This window comes from Vipera ursinii (assembly GCF_947247035.1).
Source record: "Vipera ursinii genome assembly, chromosome: 16".
In the NCBI taxonomy this organism is placed as follows: domain Eukaryota; kingdom Metazoa; phylum Chordata; class Lepidosauria; order Squamata; family Viperidae; genus Vipera; species Vipera ursinii.
In genome coordinates, this window is record NC_139529.1 from 5853822 (window position 1) to 5873233 (window position 19412).

General features: G+C 45.5%; 1 protein-coding gene and 1 long non-coding RNA gene across 3 annotated transcripts in view; one reads left to right on the forward strand and one right to left on the reverse strand.

Annotated features, from left to right (window-relative positions):
- CNTRL (centriolin) overlaps window positions 1-19412 on the reverse strand; it is a 34618-nt gene that overhangs the window by 14942 nt on the left and 264 nt on the right. Inside the window, exons 2-24 of one of the 2 annotated variants that reach the window (XM_083375019.1) lie at window positions 18031-18256; window positions 16870-16994; window positions 16573-16703; window positions 15865-16006; window positions 14776-14962; window positions 13810-14003; window positions 13317-13436; window positions 12608-12824; window positions 12039-12148; window positions 11281-11475; window positions 9220-9373; window positions 8821-9041; window positions 8541-8717; window positions 7586-7720; window positions 6986-7128; window positions 6657-6864; window positions 5467-5646; window positions 5093-5272; window positions 4688-4804; window positions 3455-3593; window positions 3173-3315; window positions 1784-1967; window positions 365-663 (exon numbers count right to left, since the gene is read on the reverse strand). In XM_083375019.1, coding sequence (XP_083231145.1) covers window positions 365-663; window positions 1784-1967; window positions 3173-3315; window positions 3455-3593; window positions 4688-4804; window positions 5093-5272; window positions 5467-5646; window positions 6657-6864; window positions 6986-7128; window positions 7586-7720; window positions 8541-8717; window positions 8821-9041; window positions 9220-9373; window positions 11281-11475; window positions 12039-12148; window positions 12608-12824; window positions 13317-13436; window positions 13810-14003; window positions 14776-14962; window positions 15865-16006; window positions 16573-16703; window positions 16870-16994; window positions 18031-18223 — 3894 coding nt within the window. In that variant the 5' untranslated portion in view covers window positions 18224-18256. Of the gene's footprint in view, window positions 1-364; window positions 664-1783; window positions 1968-3172; window positions 3316-3454; window positions 3594-4687; window positions 4805-5092; window positions 5273-5466; window positions 5647-6656; window positions 6865-6985; window positions 7129-7585; window positions 7721-8540; window positions 8718-8820; window positions 9042-9219; window positions 9374-10434; window positions 10460-11280; window positions 11476-12038; window positions 12149-12607; window positions 12825-13316; window positions 13437-13809; window positions 14004-14775; window positions 14963-15864; window positions 16007-16572; window positions 16704-16869; window positions 16995-18030; window positions 18257-19412 lie in introns of those variants that run through there. The other variant, XM_083375020.1, reaches the window with a different exon arrangement.
- Window positions 9139-12358, forward strand: LOC310647753. The gene is made up of 3 exons (XR_014493934.1): window positions 9139-9224; window positions 11472-11559; window positions 12318-12358. It is a non-coding gene; the product is annotated as an uncharacterized lncRNA (long non-coding RNA).

A 19412-nucleotide genomic window follows, 5' to 3' on the forward strand; every position in this document is an offset into this window, starting at 1 on the left:
TCAACAGAACAGAACAGCTAGCCTTCAGATTTTTAAGCAGAGAGTGGACACCCATTGGTCTGGAGTGGGGTAGAGTCTCCTGCTCGAACGGGGGGTCGGACTGGAAGACCTCCAAGCTCCCTTCCAACTCTATTACTCTATGTTCCAGAACTCAAAAGGCTGAAGGCCTTTGTCACTATCCTTACCGCACAGTCATCCGGTAGCCTAGTACGAATCATTTCCTGATTACTGAGGGAGAGAATGGAGCTGGGGGAAAAGGGGGTCAGACTATAATGATGGCTCCCACCTTTCAGCCGCAACACAAACCCAGGTTTAATGGGTTTCTTCTTTTATCACTGCAAAAACTGATGATCTGGTCTCTTACCAAGTTTCGGTGGTCGGGGATGTTGCAATGAAGGATTCCCAGGGGAACCAACGGCAGAGAGTAGTTAGCAGGAAGAAAACCATAATGCAGCTGGATGCCAGCAGGAGGCGAGCCGTAGACGACTGTTGTGGGAGCAACGGGGCCTCCTCCGCTGGCTTGTGCGGAGAGAGGCTGTAGACCATACAACACCGTCCCCTGAGGCACTGGCTCGCCATCCGGCAGCAGGGTGTAAATGATGGATCCAGGAGGCAGAACGCAAGGAGCAGTGCTGGGCAGGGCTTCACCCTCGCCTTGGTGCCCTTGATGGAGAGACACAGTGAACACAATCCCACCGAAGGACCCAGATAAGAAACTTTTGTGGAACACAAAGACACAAACAGCAAAGAAGTGCACTCTCAGAAAAAAAGAAACGGTGTGTGGAAAATTACTTCGGAGCTGATGGTTACAGAAGGCCGAGCCCTGCGTGGCATATATATAGTTACTTGGTTTTTGATCTGCCTGGTTTATAATGCAGGGTGTTTGTCACCCTACAAGCTAGTAGTATGAAATAAAATGCCAAGAATATTCCCTGTATAGCCAGAGTTACAACCAAGAAGCATGCCGAGGCACCCCCAGTCCTTGCCTTCAACTGGACTGTACATAGCAAGGAGAGGTTATGGCCTTTTGAATGAATGAACCTTTATTGTCAAAGTACAACCATGTATACACTGAGATTGGCTGAGCCTCCCTTCATGTCCCCACCCCCAACTTACAGTGACACAAACCCTCCATCTTATTACACCATGTGAGCTAATTGCACAACGCACCAGCCTCGCAAGACAATCATGCATAAAGTTTATAAAATTATTTCTCGTTCAAAAGCCTAACAGCCCACAGATAGAAGCTGTTCTTCAGCCTGTTGGTACAGCTGGCTATACTCCTATATCTCCTACCCGATGGTAGGAGAGTAAAGAGATACCGTCCAGGGTGTGAGTCATCCCTGAGAATCTTCCTCACTCTTCCAAGGCAGCGAGCCCTGGCGAGGTCATCCAGTGGTGTCAGGGGACAGCCCACAGTGTCTTGTGCTGTGCTCACCACCCTCTGTAATGCCTTCCTATCTGTGGCTGTCAAACCAGCATACCAAACCACAATACCATACGAGAGGACGCTCTCTATATAGACCGGTAAAAGAGGGTCATAAGTCGTTGTTCTACCCTGTTCTTCCGCAAGACCCTGAGAAAGTGAAGTCTCTGTTGGGCCTCTCTGGCCACCTGGGTTGTATTAACTTTCCAGGTAAGATCTTCGCAGATCTTCATCAAATTTTAAAAGCGTCCCTCTCCCTCCTGGGAGCAAACAGAGACGCTGCTACGCAAATAACCTCCAAGCTTTCTCTGGAAAGTAAGGGAGAAACTTGCAAGATAGTTAGCTGAGCTGACTTACGGATCGAGGAAGTTTCCTGCAGGCCCGCTTGGGCTGAGCTGTGCACGCAGCCCTCTCTTGAAGCAGGACGATGCGTTTTCTTGCTTTCGGTGGGCTTCCTGTCCTGCGTGACGACGGGAGTCGACACGGGACACTGTAAAATAACGCCCGAATCTTTGGTGCTCTGGGATGCGGGAGTAGATGCCTTGGAAACAAAAGATAGATGACAACAAATAACCCAACCTGAGTTGAGACAAATATTCCCCAGAAGAGGAGGGTCACCCAATATAATGAGAGCTTTTCAGGCAAAGATAAAAAGCTGTTATTTCAGATCCAGGGAAGAATGGCTTGCAATAGGCAGAAAGACACCCATTGTACAACTGTGAACCCTAACCCTATCAAAACATGGCTGATTTAGGCACTACAAATACGCAAATATCTGTATGCACAAGGGGGGGGGAAGGAAAAAAAAAAGGGGGGGCTATAATGATTTTGTTATGGAAATTCTCCAAGGTATGGCATTCACAAAGCTGTCTGTAAAGGCTGCAGGGAAAAAAGTCCACGGAAAGCGGGTTTCTCTTGAAAAGAAATTGTGGGAAATAAAAACTGTCTGGGTTTAAGTTTGGGCTTCCACTTATCTTTACATGGGGCTGCCCTTGAAGAGCACCCAGAGGCTTCAACTGGTGCAAAATGCGGCCGCGCGGGTGCTTATGGGAGTATCTTGGTACTCCCATGTTACACCACTCCTGCGCGAGCTGCATTGGCTTCCGGTTACCCTCCGGGTGCGATTCAAGGTGCTGGTAATAACCTTTAAAGCCCTACATGGCTTAGGCCCGGGGTACTTGCAAGACCACCTGCTGCCATTGTCAACCTCCCATCGCCCGGTTCGCTCCCACAGAGTTGGCCTCCTCAGGCAATGCCGGCTGGCGACCCCCAGGGGGAGAGCCTTCTCTGTGGGTGCCCCAACCCTCTGGAATGAACTGCCCCTGGAGCTGCGGACCGCCGTGACCTGAAGACCTGGTTGTTCCAACAAGCGGGCCTGGACTGACTACAGTTTTTAATTAGGCTTTTTACTGGGTTAAATTGTCTTGTATTTATTGCATCTATTGTTTAATTCTTTTTAAAAAAATACTTTATGGTTTTTAATTTTTATGGTTCTGAGCCGCCCTGAGTCCTCAGGGAGAAGGGCAGTATATAAATTTAATAAAATCAAATGAAAATCAAATCGTGCTTTGGCATAGCGAGGTGGGGAGAGGTTTAGAAGCAGCCAACTTGAGGGATGAAGCTGAGATAATACGGTGCTTCCTAGCTCCAGATGTTTTTATGAAAGCAAGCAGCGGCCCTGAAAAGGACTCTGCTTGATTGATTTAAAGCTCCTTTCAAGGCAAACAGTGTAAACGTTTTTCTTACTTGGGAGGATGACGGCAGAAGAAACAGAGGCCGACACTGGTGGAGTGGAGTCACGAAGTTAGCAATGGTATCGTTCTGCTGAGAGATCGTACGCTGGAGTCCTTCGATTTCCTCCAGAATGCCTTCAATTTCAGCCCGGTTGCCTGGAAGGCAATTTAAAAATTCTGGGTGCCGTTCTAAGTACTGTAAGTTGGCTATCATACTGTTTTGAGTTAGTGCGACTTCTTTCGTGCAAATTCATCCCCGTTTGCTGAAAAAGCGAAAGAGGAAGAGAAACAAAACCTTTCTTAGCCTGATCTAGGGCTCCGCGGAGTCGGTCAGTTTCTGCTTTCTGCCGTTTCAGACGTTCGTTCAACTTCTCCAATTCTTCCTTTTGCAACTGGGAAGCCGCCATCTCAGCGTCATTCTTCCCCAATTCTAACTGCAATATTGGGGGGAAAAAAGCATTTTGGGTTGAGAAAGTGTGCTTTCGAGGGTGCCCCCAAACCGAGTCCTTCCTTGCTCTAACCGATTTTGACAGGCCGTCAAAAACCGGTGGGTGGATTTGAATCAAAGGTAAAACCAAGAAGGATCGGGATCCAAGACAGTATCTTGAGTCCTCTCCCTGGGCAGAAGAGACATGACTGATCCAGCCAAACGGGATCCTCTTGAATCTTCCAAAGATACTTCTGATGAAGACCGTCATCAAATTTCCAATTTTAAAAACGCTTTAGGAAACCCTCAAATGGACATCTGACATCTCTCATCTCATACGCATTTCAATCCAGCCCTTTGGTCAACAGTAATAGAACTTACGACTTATACAGGTAGTCTTCAACTTACAACAGCTTGTTTAGCGACCGTCTGAAGTTACAACATCACTGAAAAGTCACCTAGGAGTTTGTTTCCCCACCCGACTGTTAACAGCATCCCCGTGGTCGTGTGATCAAAATTCAGACGCTTGGCAACTGGCAAGTACTTATGACTGCGGCAAGGATCCCAGGGTCACGTGATCCCCTTTTGTGACCTTCTGACACGCAAAGTCAATGGGGAAGCCGGATTCACTTAACAAGCGTGTGACTAACTTAACCACTGCAGATTCGCTTAACAAGTGTGGCAAGGAAGGTTGTATCAGACAAAACTCACTTAACAAATGTCTCGGTTAGCAACAGGAATTTGGGGCAGAGTTGAAGTTAAGTTGAGGACTACCTGCATACCGCTTCATAGTGCTTTACAGCCCTCTCTGGGCGGTTTACAGAGTCAGCCTATTGCCCCCCCCCCCACAACAATCTGGGTCCTGATTTTACCCACCTCAGAAGGGTGGAAGGCGGAGTCAAACCCTGAGCTCCGTCAGGATCGAACTCCCGACTGTGGGCAGAGTTTGCCTGCAATGCTGCTGTCACGGTTCCGACTAACGAAACACTTCAAAGAACCGCCAGGCATGGTTTATTCAATGCTCATCCAATGCCTGCAGCGTTGACGGCTGCATTCTAACCACAGCGCCACCGCGAAAAGGAACAGGTGAACGTAACATACCTGCGCCTCCTTTACTTTCAGAAGCTTCTGCAAAAGTCCAATTTCTGTTTCTGCTCTGGCCAGGTCCTTAGCCGCTTGAGTGGCCTGCAGGCAGAAGCTCTCCGCCTCCTGAAGCTCCTTCAGTTGGGAGGACAAAGGAAAGGGGGAAGGAAGTGCCAAGTCACTTTCCATTAGCATTTTACAGATGGGATTGTGCATTTCACAAGTTTACAAAAGAGCAGCTGGAGAAGACTTACAATGCTCCCTCAGTGTTCAGTTTTCGGAATCTCTCTCTATCTCTTGCTGGCTTCACCAGCACTGATAAAGCCTGCCTATCTACAAGGGTCAAACACCGCTTTCCGTTCCGTAAGCAGTGAGGATTTGGCGGTCGCCGTTTTCCAGAGGGGCCTTCCAGCAGCACCGTACCTCGGTACGTTCCTGATTAATCTTGCACAGAGTTCCGTGAAGCGACTGGAGCTGGTCTTTGGCCGCGCAGAGCTGGACCGTGGCCTGCTTATCGGAAGCGGAAATGGCTTCTTTTAATGCCTTCAGCTCCTTGCTGAGGCTGTGGAACTGCAGCTGGGCCCTCGCGTCTTCCACTTTTTTCTAGAAAGACCCACAAAAGCGCAGTCAACGGACGTGAGCAAAGCAACACCGAGCGCTGAAAACAGTCAACGAAGTAATCAGGATTCAAGTTCCATCTTTCCAACTGAATCCATCCAGGCTAAAAAAAATAAACCAAACAGCTAGATATTTTCGTAGACTTTGGGAAGAAGGGTATTTCAAGAGAAGATGCCCACCTTATTTTCCAGGTCTTCCAGTTCGGCAAGGATCTGTTCTTTCTCCTCATCAGCTTCTTGGAGCTGTTGATCGGTGAGACCCTGAATTTCTTCCATGCTCTTCAATTTCTCAAGGAGATGTTGGATGTCCCCCTCTAGCTGCTGAACTTTGGCTTCGTTCTGCCTCCTCTCAGATTTGATCTGGATAAATGCAAGAAGCAGAGGAAAGCCAGTGAACGATACTGGAAAGGTATCTTGTCAATATCCGACAATTCTACTGATGTTAAAAAAAAAACACAACCTGGATTTTTTTAAAAAAGTTTTAAAAGGTGGGAATGAGGAGAAGCGAGAAGGAACAGGCTGAAAATCTTATTTTACGAAAACAAGCATGGAATTTAATGTATTGGCCCAGTTCCTTCTCACTTATGACAACTGAGCCCAAAATTTACGTTGCCAAGCGAGACGTTTGTTAAGTGAGTTTTACCCCTTTGTAACGTTTCTTGCCACAAGTTATTAAGTGAATCACTGTACGACTCTGATGGACAGTTTGGGTACTTTTTTGTTTAAAAAGGGACCCTTAAAGTCTTCAAAAAGGTAAAGGTAAAGGTTCCCCCGCACATGCGTGCTAGTCGTTTCCGAGTCTAGGGGCCAGTGCTCATCTCCGTTTCAAAGCCAAAGAGCCAGCGCTTGTCTGAGGACGTCTCCGTGGTCATGTGGCCGGCATGACTAGACGCCAAAGGCGCATGGAACGCTGTTACCTTCCCACCGTAGCTGTCCCTATTTTTCTACTTGCATTTTTTACGTGCTTTCGAACTGCTAGGTTGGCAGAAGCTGGGACGAGTAACAGGCGCTCACTTTGTTACGCGACACTCGGGATTCGACCCGCCAAACTGCCGACCTTCTGATCGACAAGCTCAGCGTCCTAACCCACTGAGCCACCGCGTCCCTAAAATCTTCATCATCGTAGCTAAATAGCAAGGAAATAGGAAGGCAGACAAATATAATGAGACAGACGGAGAAGGTTCTGTTTAATTAGATGGATTAACGGGCTAAGGGTCAAGATTTTCTGCAAAATATTGATTGCAGGAGAGGAATTGAGAAAAAGTGCCCCGTGAAAACAACCTATTGCTTACAAAAGATTTCTGCCCAAATGCTGACTGACTTTTCCTCCCACTTGTTATACTTTTGCCATTTTTCTTTTCTTTTCTTACTTTGGCTTCTGCAGCTCTGTTGCAGGCCAGTTTATACTTTTCTTGGGCTCCTTCCAGCTCAGCCCTCTGAGTAGCCATCTGTTTGTGGAGCTCTCTCTCTCTGGCCTGGAGAGACTCATTTTCTTGCTGGGAACGAGCTAAGAGCTCCGCAAAGTGCTTCTGCAGCTCGGCCAAGCTTTTCCCTAAAATGTCCTTCGAGTTATGGCACCTGTTGTAGAAGAAGCCATTTAAAACAAAACAAAAAAAAACAAAAAAGATGGTGGAGATTTAAACAATAAATGAAAGTAAAACAAAAAGACTTTGGACGCTTCTGATTTTAACTTAAGCACCTGATTTCTGCCCCAGTCCGCAACTTTTGTTTGAGTTCGTTCACACGAGCTGAGATTTCCTCGGGATGAATTAAGCTATCAGCTGCGTGATTCATTTGCTCCTGCGTGTCTTTCAGCTGCTGTCTCAAGAGGTGGTTGTCGTTCTGCACACACGAGAGAAAGAGAGAGACAGAGAGAGAGGGAGAGAAAGAGAGAGAGAGAGAGAGAGAGAAAGAGAGAGAGAGAGAGAGAGAGAGAGAGAGAGAGAGAGAGAGAGAGAGAGAGGTTTTGAAAGATCGCCTTGGACCATTACAAAGTGGGAATTTATTTATTTTCATTTCGGCCGTAGAATAAAACCTACAGACCAGCTCATCAGAAGATTAATTGTGCTGCACGTTTGCAAACAAGATTTATTATTATTATTTTGTCATTCAGCTGCTTTGTTCTAATTATTACAACAAATACTAATTTCTCTAGCATAAAGGTTTTGTTAATTTTTAACAGACCTGAATGACGAGAAAATGTAACCGGTTTCCATCAGGCTAATATCAATTCTTTGAAGGAAAAGGAATAGAGGAATAGAGGAAATAGAGGAATAGAGGAAAAGGAAAAACATTCTACCTGCAGCTGGTTGAGTTGGGCGAGCAGCTGATTATTTTCCTGCTCCTTCTCTTCGCACAATCGCGCTTTGGCCAAGGCATTCTCCAGGGCTTGCCTCTCCTTGCCAAGCTGAGCTTGAAGGGCAGACTGTTCCACCTGTACCCCCCGTCAGAGAAAAACAAAACAAAACGAGGTAGAAGACAAACGAAGAGAATCTTTTAAGGAAACCTCCCAATTAAGCTACTGAATATTGGTTTACATTTTTCTTCTAAAGGCCCTGAAGGTGAAGTTCCCCTTTCTTTGTTGAAATAAATCTGTCCGGAACATGTTTTGACACCTTAAAACAGACATGTCAAACACAAGGCCCGTGAAGTGGTTTCATGCGGCCCGCGAAGCCATCCTGGAAACAGTGAGGGAATGGCCCCCACTGCCTTGGCCCTGGCCCAGAGACCCTCCTTCTGCCAGAGACCCTCAGATCTGTCCCACTCCTGCCCAGGCCCCCATAGGCACCCTTGATGCGAACGATGTAGCTGGCCACGCCCACCCAGCAGGCCATACGCGCTCTAGACACACCCACCCAGTAGGCCACGCGCACCCTGGCCATACCCACCCGGCCCCGAGGGCAACCGCAATGCTGATGCGGCCCTCAATGAAATTGAGTTTGACACCCCTGCCTTTAAACATCACTTCTCGGGGGAGTCCCAGCAACGATTCTAAAGCTGGAGAGCCATTAACTTTGATTTTCAAACAATAAGGTGAGGGGACCTTCTTTTTGTATGTTTGCCTTGTTGTTGTTAGCTGCGAAGTCGAGTCCGACCCATCACAACCCCATGGACAACGTTCCTCCAGGCCTTCCTGTCCTCTACCATCTTCTGGAGTCCATTTAAGCTCATGCCTACTGCTTCGGTGACTCCATCCAGCCACCTCCTTCTCTGTCGTCCCCTTCTTCTATTCTATTCTTCTATGTTTGCCTTACCTGAATAATCTGCTTTAACTTCTCAAGCTCTTCTTTCTGCTGGCTGGCTTCGGTGTCTCGGGCCTTCAGCTCAGCTTCCAGCTCAGCCTCATAAGCGCCGATTTCTCCTTGGGCTTCCCGCAAGGCCTCGTTGAGTTCATGCTGCTGTTGGAGAGCCCGCTCCAGGTTCGCAGTTTCCTGAAATCAAAGATGCCAGCTTGTCAGCTAAAGAAACAGAGGGGGCAAAAAAAAAACCAAGAACAACAGTATTTGAGGAAGACAGGTGCCTTCTGAAACTCACTTTTCTCAGGTTTTCAGCATCAATGGCAACTATTTCCAACTGGTTCCTCTCTTCCTCTACTTCCCCCAGTTTTTTCAACAAACTTTCCTTCTCTTTCCGCAGCTCTTTGCACTCGTCGGTGGCTTGCTTCGTCTGAGTCTTCACGTTCCTGAGGTATTCCTGTAACCCTAGGATCACTTCTTCCAAGTCTTTCTTCAGGGCTTCGTTGGCTGCAATCTGGCCTGCAAACAGGTTAATTAAAAGACAGTTCACAAGCTACCCCAGATGTTTCTCGCAACGAAACCTTGATTTATATTTATCGGTGTCATTAAAAGCCTGTGCCCCGACGTCCGAGGCACGTGCGGCCACTTTGCCATCAAAATTCTGGAGGGAGGAGATGACCGCAAAGGAGAAGGTTACCATCTGTAAGCTGTTGTTCCAAATCCCGGATTTCCTCGGTTTCACTTGCGATCCGGGACAGCACGTCATCCAGGCGGCTTTCCAGTTGCTTATAATGCCTCCTCATCATGTCGAGTTGCTGCTCTTTGCTTGCTTTCTGGGCCTTCATATGAGCCTAGGAACAGAATTTATTTAAATTTATTTATTTAATGGACAGATGTTGAGGCTCTGGGAAAAAGTGCAGGGAAGAGCAACAAAGATGATTAGGAGGCTGGAAGGCTAAAACATACAAAGAACGGTTGCAGGAATTGGGTGTGTCTAGTTTAATGAAAAGAAGGATTAGGGGGGGTGACATGAAAGCCGTCTTCCAATATCTGAGGGGTTGCCACGAAGAAGTGGGAGGGGGGGGGTCAAGCTATTCTCCAAAGCACCTGAAGGCAGGACAAGAAGCAAAGGATGGAAACTAATCAAGGAGAGAAGCAACCTAGAACTAAGGAGTTGTCCTGATAGCAAGTTTTATTACAGCGCTCCCTTTGCACTGGCTTAGAAAATAGTAGCTAAATTTTGCGGGCTTGACTTCCTTCAGCTGGGCCTTCAGCCTATCAGTAATTATAGCTATACTGTATTTGGCTATTTCTAGACCAGGGGTCTTCAAACTTGGCCCTTTTATGACTTGTGGACTTCAACTCCCAGGATTCCTTAGCCAGGCACGTTGGCTGAGGAATTCTGGGAGTTGAAGTCCACAAGTCATAAAAGGGCCAAGTTTGAAGACCCCTGGTCTAGACCAACAGAAAAAGAAAAATGATTTGTTTGGATTGTCAACTTCCAAAATAAAAGCAACAGCAATGGTTAAAACAACAACAACAACAACGAGGTATCTCAATGGTCAGTCCAACAGTCCCTTTGCAAAACCGCAGCATCCAGCAATTAATTCAAAAATGCAAAATCGTTAATTACTCCGGATTCCAAGAATGAAATGATTTCCGGGTAGGCTCCTCCAGATTCTCAGAAGCAACGCAAAAAAAAAAAGGTTGAAGCACGCTGCGTGTGAGCACAATCGCACACTCGCTAAACTGCTCAGCCCCTGGTGACACACCCACAATTGTGCAAAGTCTTCCTCTCTTTTTTCTACAGTCTATCGCTGAATAACTGTCGGCTCCCCCAAGGTCTCTGCAGCTGCTGAGCTGAGTCTTTTGACAGGAGGAGGGGGAGGAAAAAAAAAGGGAGAAAACTTACACTGGTTTCTTTGTCTTGCTCTTCTTTTCCGCGGCCTCCCCCCACCCCACCCCCACCCTCAGTATGTGAAATTCATGCAGCAACGGAAGGCGTTGCTTAACTGGGACCCAGTTCCCCTAATCTCTTTTTCTCGTTCTGTGCATCGTCCCCTCTTTGACAGTTGCACTCAGGCGAGGAAGTGGTTTGAAAGAAGCCAGCTCCGAGAGACCGTGCGAGATTCTTTGTGACGCCTGCACAGCAGGAACCCGTGTGCCCAATCCCCTGCTCGTCTCAGCTAGTTGGGCTCTGCCCTGTTTGCTTTAAATCACAACACAGGAAGCTGCCGGCGGCGGCCAATCGGCTTTAGGAGCTGCAGCAGGCAGTTTTGCTCTCCGAGAGAGGCAGATCTCCTCGGCCTCTCGGGAGGAAACTGGCTTCCTTTTGTTTGGAAAGCACGCGCGGGGATGTCAGTTTTGGAAGGCTGCAAATCTGGGCAGGGCTTTTTGTGTGATGCGCTTTGTGGCCTCGGGCACCAAAAGTTAAGTTTGGGAGAAGAAGCATTCAGGCCCACGGGATTGAAAAGCTGGAGGAGCTGGTTGCGGAACCGTCCGTGCTAAAGTAATTTGTGATATTCCGCAAAATGAAAGAATGTGGGTTAATGAAAGTTGGCTTTGCTGAGGGAACTGCATCTAAACCTCTTGCAGACTAACTGGACGTTGGCAACGACTCTGGCAATAAACAGGAGGGTCTGAAGGACGTAGTTGCCAAAAATCTAAAGAAATCAACTCGAAGTTGAGTTGAGTTTCTTCAACAGAACAGATCCTAGTTAAAAAAGAAAGAAAACCGTTTCAAAACGGGAAGACTTACGTGTCTTGGATCTTTAGGATCCAGAGAATCTAGGAAACTTTGCAAGCCTTCTAGCTCCTTTTCCTTTCCCGCCATTTCTTGGCGCTGTTTTTGCATCTGTCTCTCTAGTTCCAGAGCCTCCTCTTGTAACCGATGTAGGAGATGTATCTTGTTGCTTAGCTGGTGCCGAAAACAATCCTTTTCTGCTTCAGATGCCTGGATTTGAACATGCAGAGCATATAATCAGCGAAACCTGGGGGAGAATGAGCGACGCAAGAGATGCCCAAGCTAAAAGCTGAGGTATAAAAGCTTGGAATCTATTGCAATTCAAGAATCGGGGTCCCCATTCCTGCTTAGACATCAACCTCCTTGCATTAATGGAAATTAAATCCAAATATAAATGCGCAGGACTGTGACTTTGGAGGGTTCCGTGTCAGTCTCTTGTCACTTCACGCTCAGCAGCGTTGCTATAAATGATGAAAATGGAAGACAAAATGCTAAATATGTTGTTATTGTTCCCATCCCAGATTAAGGATTGTTTTAATGTTTTGCTCCAAAAAGCACGATGTCCTCCAGTTTAACAGCCTTAAAATGGAATGTTTGAAATTTATCCTTCAGGCACAAAAAACCTCTAAGCTAAGGTTATGTCTCGCATTAAGCCATTTTTATCTATGGTTTATTGGGTTTGATGCAACACATGACTGGCAAAGGAGAAACATGGTTTAGCATGTTGGGTGAGCACAGCTAGATTGGTTGTCCCGCTGCTCATTTGTTCATACCTTTTTCTGCCCAACGGCATCTTGCACTTGTTTAAGCTCCTCGGTGACTGTTAAGACTTGCTGCTCTGCCTTTGCGACTTCATTGTGCAGTGTGGCCAATTGTTCCTGGGCTGAAAAAAATGAAGAAAAAAAAAAGATTAAATTGAAAATTATTAAAAGCGGGCAATGTAGAAGCTCCGGAAGGCATCTCTCTAGTGTTAGGAAAGCAAATCCTTTTTTAAAATTTTTAAATAACAACTGCTGCCAAAGCTTTTAAAGACTCTTTACTTTCACGCCTAGGGTTTGAGAGGCTGCCGAGAGGCTGAGGATCGGAGACGGGTTTAAAAAGGAAGCTCGAAAGAGCCAAGGGGTTTGACTTTAAATCTGAATAATAACCTCCGAAGCTATTTCGGTGTGTCTTACTGGAATCTACCAGGATGGTGAAGCCTGTGAGAGGAGGAGCTGTCTTATTTCAGGTCATCTCTGTGACCACACGGCCTCGATTCACCTTATTGATAGATCAGCATCCATCAAATGTTCTAAGCTCGCGGCTCGGGATTTCCAGGTAGGAAAAAGAAAGCTGTTTATACCTTCTTTAATCTTCCTCTCTTTTTCCTCAAGCTGTTTATCGAGCGACTGAAGAAGATTCTGCTTCAGCTGCTGGGCTTCTTGTTCCTGTTCCAGGTTTCCCATCCCCATCTGCTGAGCCTTCCTGGGGAGGTAACCTTCCACAGCAAACGTGTTCCTTTTGTATCTGGACTTCCCGATGTAAGGACTTTCACCCGGTACATTGTCAAATTCAACATCCTAAAAGAGAAGTAACGCACGAGTCCAGGGATGTTAGGAGATTACCCACAAAGCCAGCATCACTTGAACCATGAGACGTTGTCTTTCTTTTTTGATCTATGTGTTCCATAAAGATCTTAGATAAAGGTTCCCCCGCACATGCGTGCTAGCTGTTTCTGACTCTAGGGGCCGGTGCTCATCTCTGTTTCAAAGCCGAAGAGCCAGCGCTTGTCCGAGGACGTCTCCGTGGTCATGTGGCCGGCATGACTAGACGCCAAAGGCGCATGGAACGCTGTTACCTTCCCACCGTAGTGGTCCCTATTTTTCTACTTGCATTTTTACGTGCTTTCGAACTGCTAGGTTGGCAGAAGCTGGGACGAGTAACAGGCGCTCACTTCGACCCGCCAAACTGCCAACCTTCTGATCGACAAGCTCAGCGTCCTAACCCACTAAGCTACCGCGTCCCTATAAAGATCTTACTTTATGGAAATCAGACAACCATCCAAGAATTACCTCCACGGGATAATAGCCCAACGGCTCGAATTTGGCATCGATTTTATAGAAGGCTAGTTCTTGTTCCAGCTCATACTGCTTCTGACAAGCTCGAGTCAGTTCCACGGTTTTCTGCTTCAGCTAGCGGAAAAGGCAGGGAGTAAAGCGATGTCAGCTTCAGGAGAATTGTGAACACAAGCAGTAAGTTGAGATCACAGCACAATAGTGGGCGTGGATTATGTGACCAATTGGCTTACGCATCATGTAAAGCTATGCTTTAGTTTAGACTCATGGTTTGCTGAACAATCCATAGTGGGTTTGTGCATGCAGAAGGCAAAGCCAAAACCAGAACAGATCGCCTGATGGCTTAGCATAACAAACTGTTCAATTAACCATAGTTAATGAAAGCAGAGTTAAATACAGCACAGTGCATTCCCTAAAGAAGTGAACTTCATATTAAGTCTGCCAGCAATCCATAACCTCACACTGGAATCTACATATATATTGCTTTTACCAACTCATTTTTGGTTTCCAGCTCAGTCTCCAGGTCTTTATGGTTCTGCTTCTGCTGGTCTTGCTTCTGTTTTAAGGACTTATTCTGCTCCTCTTGTTGCTGGATCTGCTCTAGCAAATCAGACTGTTTGTTTTGCAAGCATTCTATCTCCTTGGTCATCTGTTCCAGGTTACGTTCCAGGTGTTCTATCTCTTCTGCAAAGACAAAGCAAGCCAGAAAGGGGTGTCTAGCTTCTTCTTGGCAGGAAAGCAAATAAGTAATGCAAACTGGATTGGCAGACCAAACTGAATGTTCGCTTATAACTGAGAGAGAAAAACCTGTCAGGAGGCTGGTGCCATTGCTGAGGGAAGCCTGTCACACAGTGTGAGGCTGTGACTGACACGTTCTTGAATCTCACCTAGACTATATGGAATGGATTACAGACATGTCAAACACAAGGCCCGGGGGCCGCATCCGGCCCGCGAAGTGGTTTCATGTGGCCCGCGAAGCCATCCTGGAAACAGTGAGGGAACGGCCCCCACTGCCTTGGCCCTGGCCCAGAGACCCTCCTTCCGCCAGAGACCCTCAGATCTGTCCCACTCCTGCCCAGGCCCCCATAGGCACCCTTGATGCCAACGATGTAGAGCTGGCCACGCCCACCCAGTAGGCCATACGCAGTCTAGCCACGCCCACCCAGTAGGCCACACCCACCCTGGCCATACCCACCCGGCCCCCTGTGGGCAACCGCAATGCTGATGCGGCACTCAATCCTGGATTAGGACATCAAATGTGGGTTACCATCCCAGTGTCACAAACAATCCTTTTCTACGTGAAAGCATGATCACACCTAGAAAGAAATTGGAGCAGTTCCTTTTCCGTTACAGTCCTAAACGCTTTTGCATAAGGGGGCTTCCACCTGATGCAACATAACATGTTTTTGGAGGGAAACTGTTGGAATGCGCAATGAGGGTTCAAATTGGCATTTACCTAAATTAAATCTTTCAAGGGCTTCTTCCCTGTCACAATTTGTCACCGCCTGCCCCTCCAGATCCTCCAGTGACCTCAGGTGGAAGATGGTATAGAGACGGTAGTGGGGAAGGTTGACCATTGGGTTGTCTGCCAGCAACAGCGTGGTCAAATCTTTAAGAGGCTTCAGTTTGGCTACTTCGTGGAGCTGAAAGGAAATAACGGCACAGGAATTCAGCACTGAGGCATAAGCTGAAGTTAGTTTCCTACTACAGAGTAGTAACTCAACAGAAAATTAAATAAGTTAAATGGTTCTTTTCGGCTAAAACTGAATAGAAATCGATGAGGGGGCATTACACACCCTCACGCTAACACACAATGATTCTACCAATCACAACGCATAATGTTAACTCAATTTCTGGAGTTAAAAATCTATTTGTATAGCTACTACTAAAAAGACGTCTGTAAGGATGCTTACACAAAGACAAACTGAGCTGAATTCTGAATAGGGGTTTTTTTTTAAAAAAAAAACACCACCCTGCTTTAATGAAGAGCATTTTAAGGACACACAAAATACTTCTTTGTGTGGGAGAGAGTACATTTTCTTTTTTTAGCTTTAGGGAACATTTACCAGAAATTATGTGACCCTATCTTTGTTTTCCAGCAGAAAGCAATATATATTTATAGTAACTTTCTGCAGTCATAGGATTCTGCAACTGGTTATCCCAGCTTGTTCCTCTGGCAAAAGCAATACCACTTATATGTCACTTCACGATGCTTTACAGCCCTCTCTAAGCAGTTTATAGAGTCAGCATACTGCTCCTGATAATCTGGGTCCTCATTTTATGGAAGGATGGAAGGCTGAGTCAACCTTGAACTGGTCAGGATCAAACTCCTGGCCATGGGCAGAGTTAGCCTGCAATACTGCATTTTAACCACTGTGACATCTGGGCTCTTATAGTTATGGTCAGTATTGGTATTGCTGGTATTCCAAGGAAGCAAAAACGTTTTCAGAGGTGACTATATTGTTATAGTGATGGGAAGGAATTAAACAATCACAACGAGAGCATGGTAGGATAATAAACACTGCTATGGGGGAAAATTGCTTACTGATGAGATTTTATTTTTTCTTAAATTCAGGATGCGAAGGGACCGGAGTTTTTTCCCCAGCCACATAGGGAGGTGTTCAATCTCATTCCCAGCCAGATTCAGCTTTTGAAGACTGTGTAAATGTTCAATACCTTCTATTTTACTGGACAAAAAAAGAGAGAGAGAGAGAGAGAGAGAGAGAGAGAGAGAGAGAGAGAGAGAGAGAGATGGGTTGATAAACAGGCATTTTAAGGTGAGGTTCAGATTTTATCATTAATGTTAGTCCTTACACAAAGGAAGAGCTGTGACAACATTTTCCCATTCCGTAGGCCAGGATTCAAAGAACTGAACAACACCTCAGCTTAAATAAAAAACTAAGAAATTGCAAAAGTGCAAGGGCAGCTAAATGTATAGGAAGTTTGCTAACATATATTGGTTTGTTATTATGCATTATTTTTCCACGTACTTCTTAGACTTCCTCCATGTACTTATATCCCTTTACAACAGAAGAATGAACAAGATATTGAAATTGAGGGGGTTTATCAGGAGTTTAAGAAGAATGCAAAAGTTTGTCCTCCTCATTTTACAACACGTTAATCTCTGGCTGATGCAAGTTCCCATTTTTTTAATGGGAACAGCCTTATCTGTTGATGTTTTTTTTTTTAAAAAAAACACCTCAAGAAAAGCACAATCTGCTCTGTAATTATTTACTCTTTTTTTCTTGCTTACCTTATTTTATTGAAAGAGAGGTTGAGGTCCAATAACTTCAAAAGTTTATCCAATTTTTCGATCTTTTCGATTAGATTATGGCTGAGGTTTAGGACTTCCAGTTTACTACATTTCTCCAGATTTTCTATGTACTGAAAGGAATAAGAACATGCTACTGAATTAATCTATTCAGCTCTGCAGTCACACTATAAAGCATTATAAGGTGTTTCTTTAGATCAGGTTTCTTTGCCCAATTCCCATAATCTCTTATTGGTCTGTGGTTGATGGTTGTTAAAGTACAAGGCACCAGACATATACCTTAAATTTCTTCCCTCCATCTTTACTGAGGGAAAGATTCAGAGCAGTTACGCGTGCCAGATTCTCTTGCTTGGCCAGCTTCTTAATAAGAGGCTCCGTTATGTACCGGGTGCCTGGACTGCCATCTGAAATCAACAGCAAGGTTTTTGAGGTAGTGAGTGATACAGAAACAGAACAAGGAACAATCTAAACATTATCAAAGCCATCGAGGTGAATTATGGGAGTTGAACTTCAGACATCTTAAAATGGCTGAAGTTGAGAAACACTGTATTAAACTATACGCTGCCAACTCCGTTAACACTCTGGGTGCCACACAATATTAAAAACTTTAAAAATCAAACCATCCACCCAATACAAAGTAGGGAAAAAAACCAGCAGGAGAAAAGTGGAACTCTTCTCCTCCATCCACTTCATAAAGCCTGAAATCTTTATGACAGGATTAGAAATCGTATTCATATCGGATGAAATGGTAAGTCAAAACAGAAATACAGACAGACTTCGACTTACGACACAGCTGAGCCCAACATTTCTGTGACAGTTGTTAAGTGAACTTGGCCCCCTTTTACAACCTCTCTTGCTACAATTAAGTTAGAAACATGGCTGTTAAGTGAATCTGACTTCCCCATTGACTTTGCTTGTCGGAAGGTTTCAAAGGGGGATCACGTGACCCTGGTACACTGCAACCGTCATAAATATGAGTCAGTTGCCAAGTGTCTGAATTTTGATTATGGGACCTTGGGGATGCTGCAACGGTCCTAAGTGTGAAAAATGGCCATGTCACTTTTTTCAGTGCTCTTGCAACTTTGAACTGTCACTAAGTGAACGGTTGTAAGTCAAGGACTACCTGTAGCATATATTCTACACACACACACACACACAAAATAATAATCTTAAAAAACCATGCCCAGATAGGATAACCTTTATTGTCATTTTTTATTGTGGGCACAATGGCACACGTTAAAAATGAAATTCTGTTTTCTGCTCTCAAAACACGTAACACATGACATACATATAAGCATGCTACATACATATGGATATACCTACATCCTTACATATAAATACATATAAATATCATAATGTTAATATTATTTAGATCTCCTAAGCAAAGTCCCTGAAGGAAAGCTGCAACATTTTATTATATCCCTCAGATTACTGCAATACCTGTATCGCTTTCTTGATCTACCTCTTCTTGATACCTTCGCCCAGTTGGCTGGTGGATCGGCGGAGTCCCTTCTCTGTTCAACGGAGACGATGACCTGCTACGGGCGCTTGCAGGAGATTTTGGACTCCGGGCACGGGACGGAGACATCTGTGGCTTCCCAAGGGATGTTTTCTGTGGCTGGCCTCTCCTCATTGCACAGACCTCTGCATGTCACGAGGCAAAAAGCTGCAAGAAACCCAGGCGTTACCAGGGCATAACCAATGGAGCAGCTGCTTCACCATAAAACAAGAGAAGTCAGCAACTTTTAAACCGGCTTCCTTCCAAAATATGAACCTACCCTGCGCTAATTTTTCGTAAGAAGGGAAATCAGTTAGAAGACACGTCCCCCAAGGCAGTCTAGTTTTACACCTCCATCTTTGCTTGCTCACTGCATGCCTCTTTTCCGGAAGCTGTGGTTCCCCTTCAGCGCATAAACACTTTAGCAGATGTTAGCTGTTGCTTTTACAGTTCCAAAGTAGCAGGATCCGCTCAAGAAATCCCTCCAGTGTTTGCTTTCACAGGGCAAGACACCATGTATCAAAAACTCTATTATAACTTTCAAGCAAAGCAAAACAAACCAGTCCTGGAATTTTTTTCTTTAAAAAAAAACCCTGGAAAAAATAAATTCAATATTTGCACAACAAAACCAAACCATGAGCTGCCTGGCAAGATTGTAACATGGTAAAGAAGATGGAAACAAAAAAAGAAAGAAAAGAAAAAGTGACTTTGAATTTTAGGTGGGAAGGAACTGCCAACCGAAAAATTGAAAATTTAATACAGTAAATACAAATAAAATAAAAATAAAATAATGTTTATACGTAGAGCATAGGAGATGCTTTGGACTACAGTTCCCATTAGCCAGCCTTGAGGTGAGGGCTGATGGGGATTGCCTCCCTTGCAACACACTGGCTGATGGGAACTGTAGTCCAAAGCATCTGGTTATATGTAGAGCATTGGAAATGCTTTGGACTACAGTTCCCATTAGGCAGTCTGGGGGGGGCTGAGGGGATTGCCTCTCTTGCAACACACTGGCTAATGGGAACTGTAGTCCAAAGCATCTCCTATATGCTACATATAATCGTAATTTTATGTTTTTATTTTTATTAAATTTTCAGACATTAACGGGAGAAAAGCTCTCTTTTGCAAGAAGAGACGATCCCTATCAACACCCCCCACCCGGGAGGGGGCTATGGGACTTGTAATCTAAAGCACACCCACCCCCTCGGTATATAAGTCCTAAAAAGCACCGCCGCAAAAACAATGGGGGAAATACTTTAAAAACTGGGCCTTTGCCGGGGGGGGGCATCCTCCAACCGTACTCCGGCACAAGGGGAGATCCGCT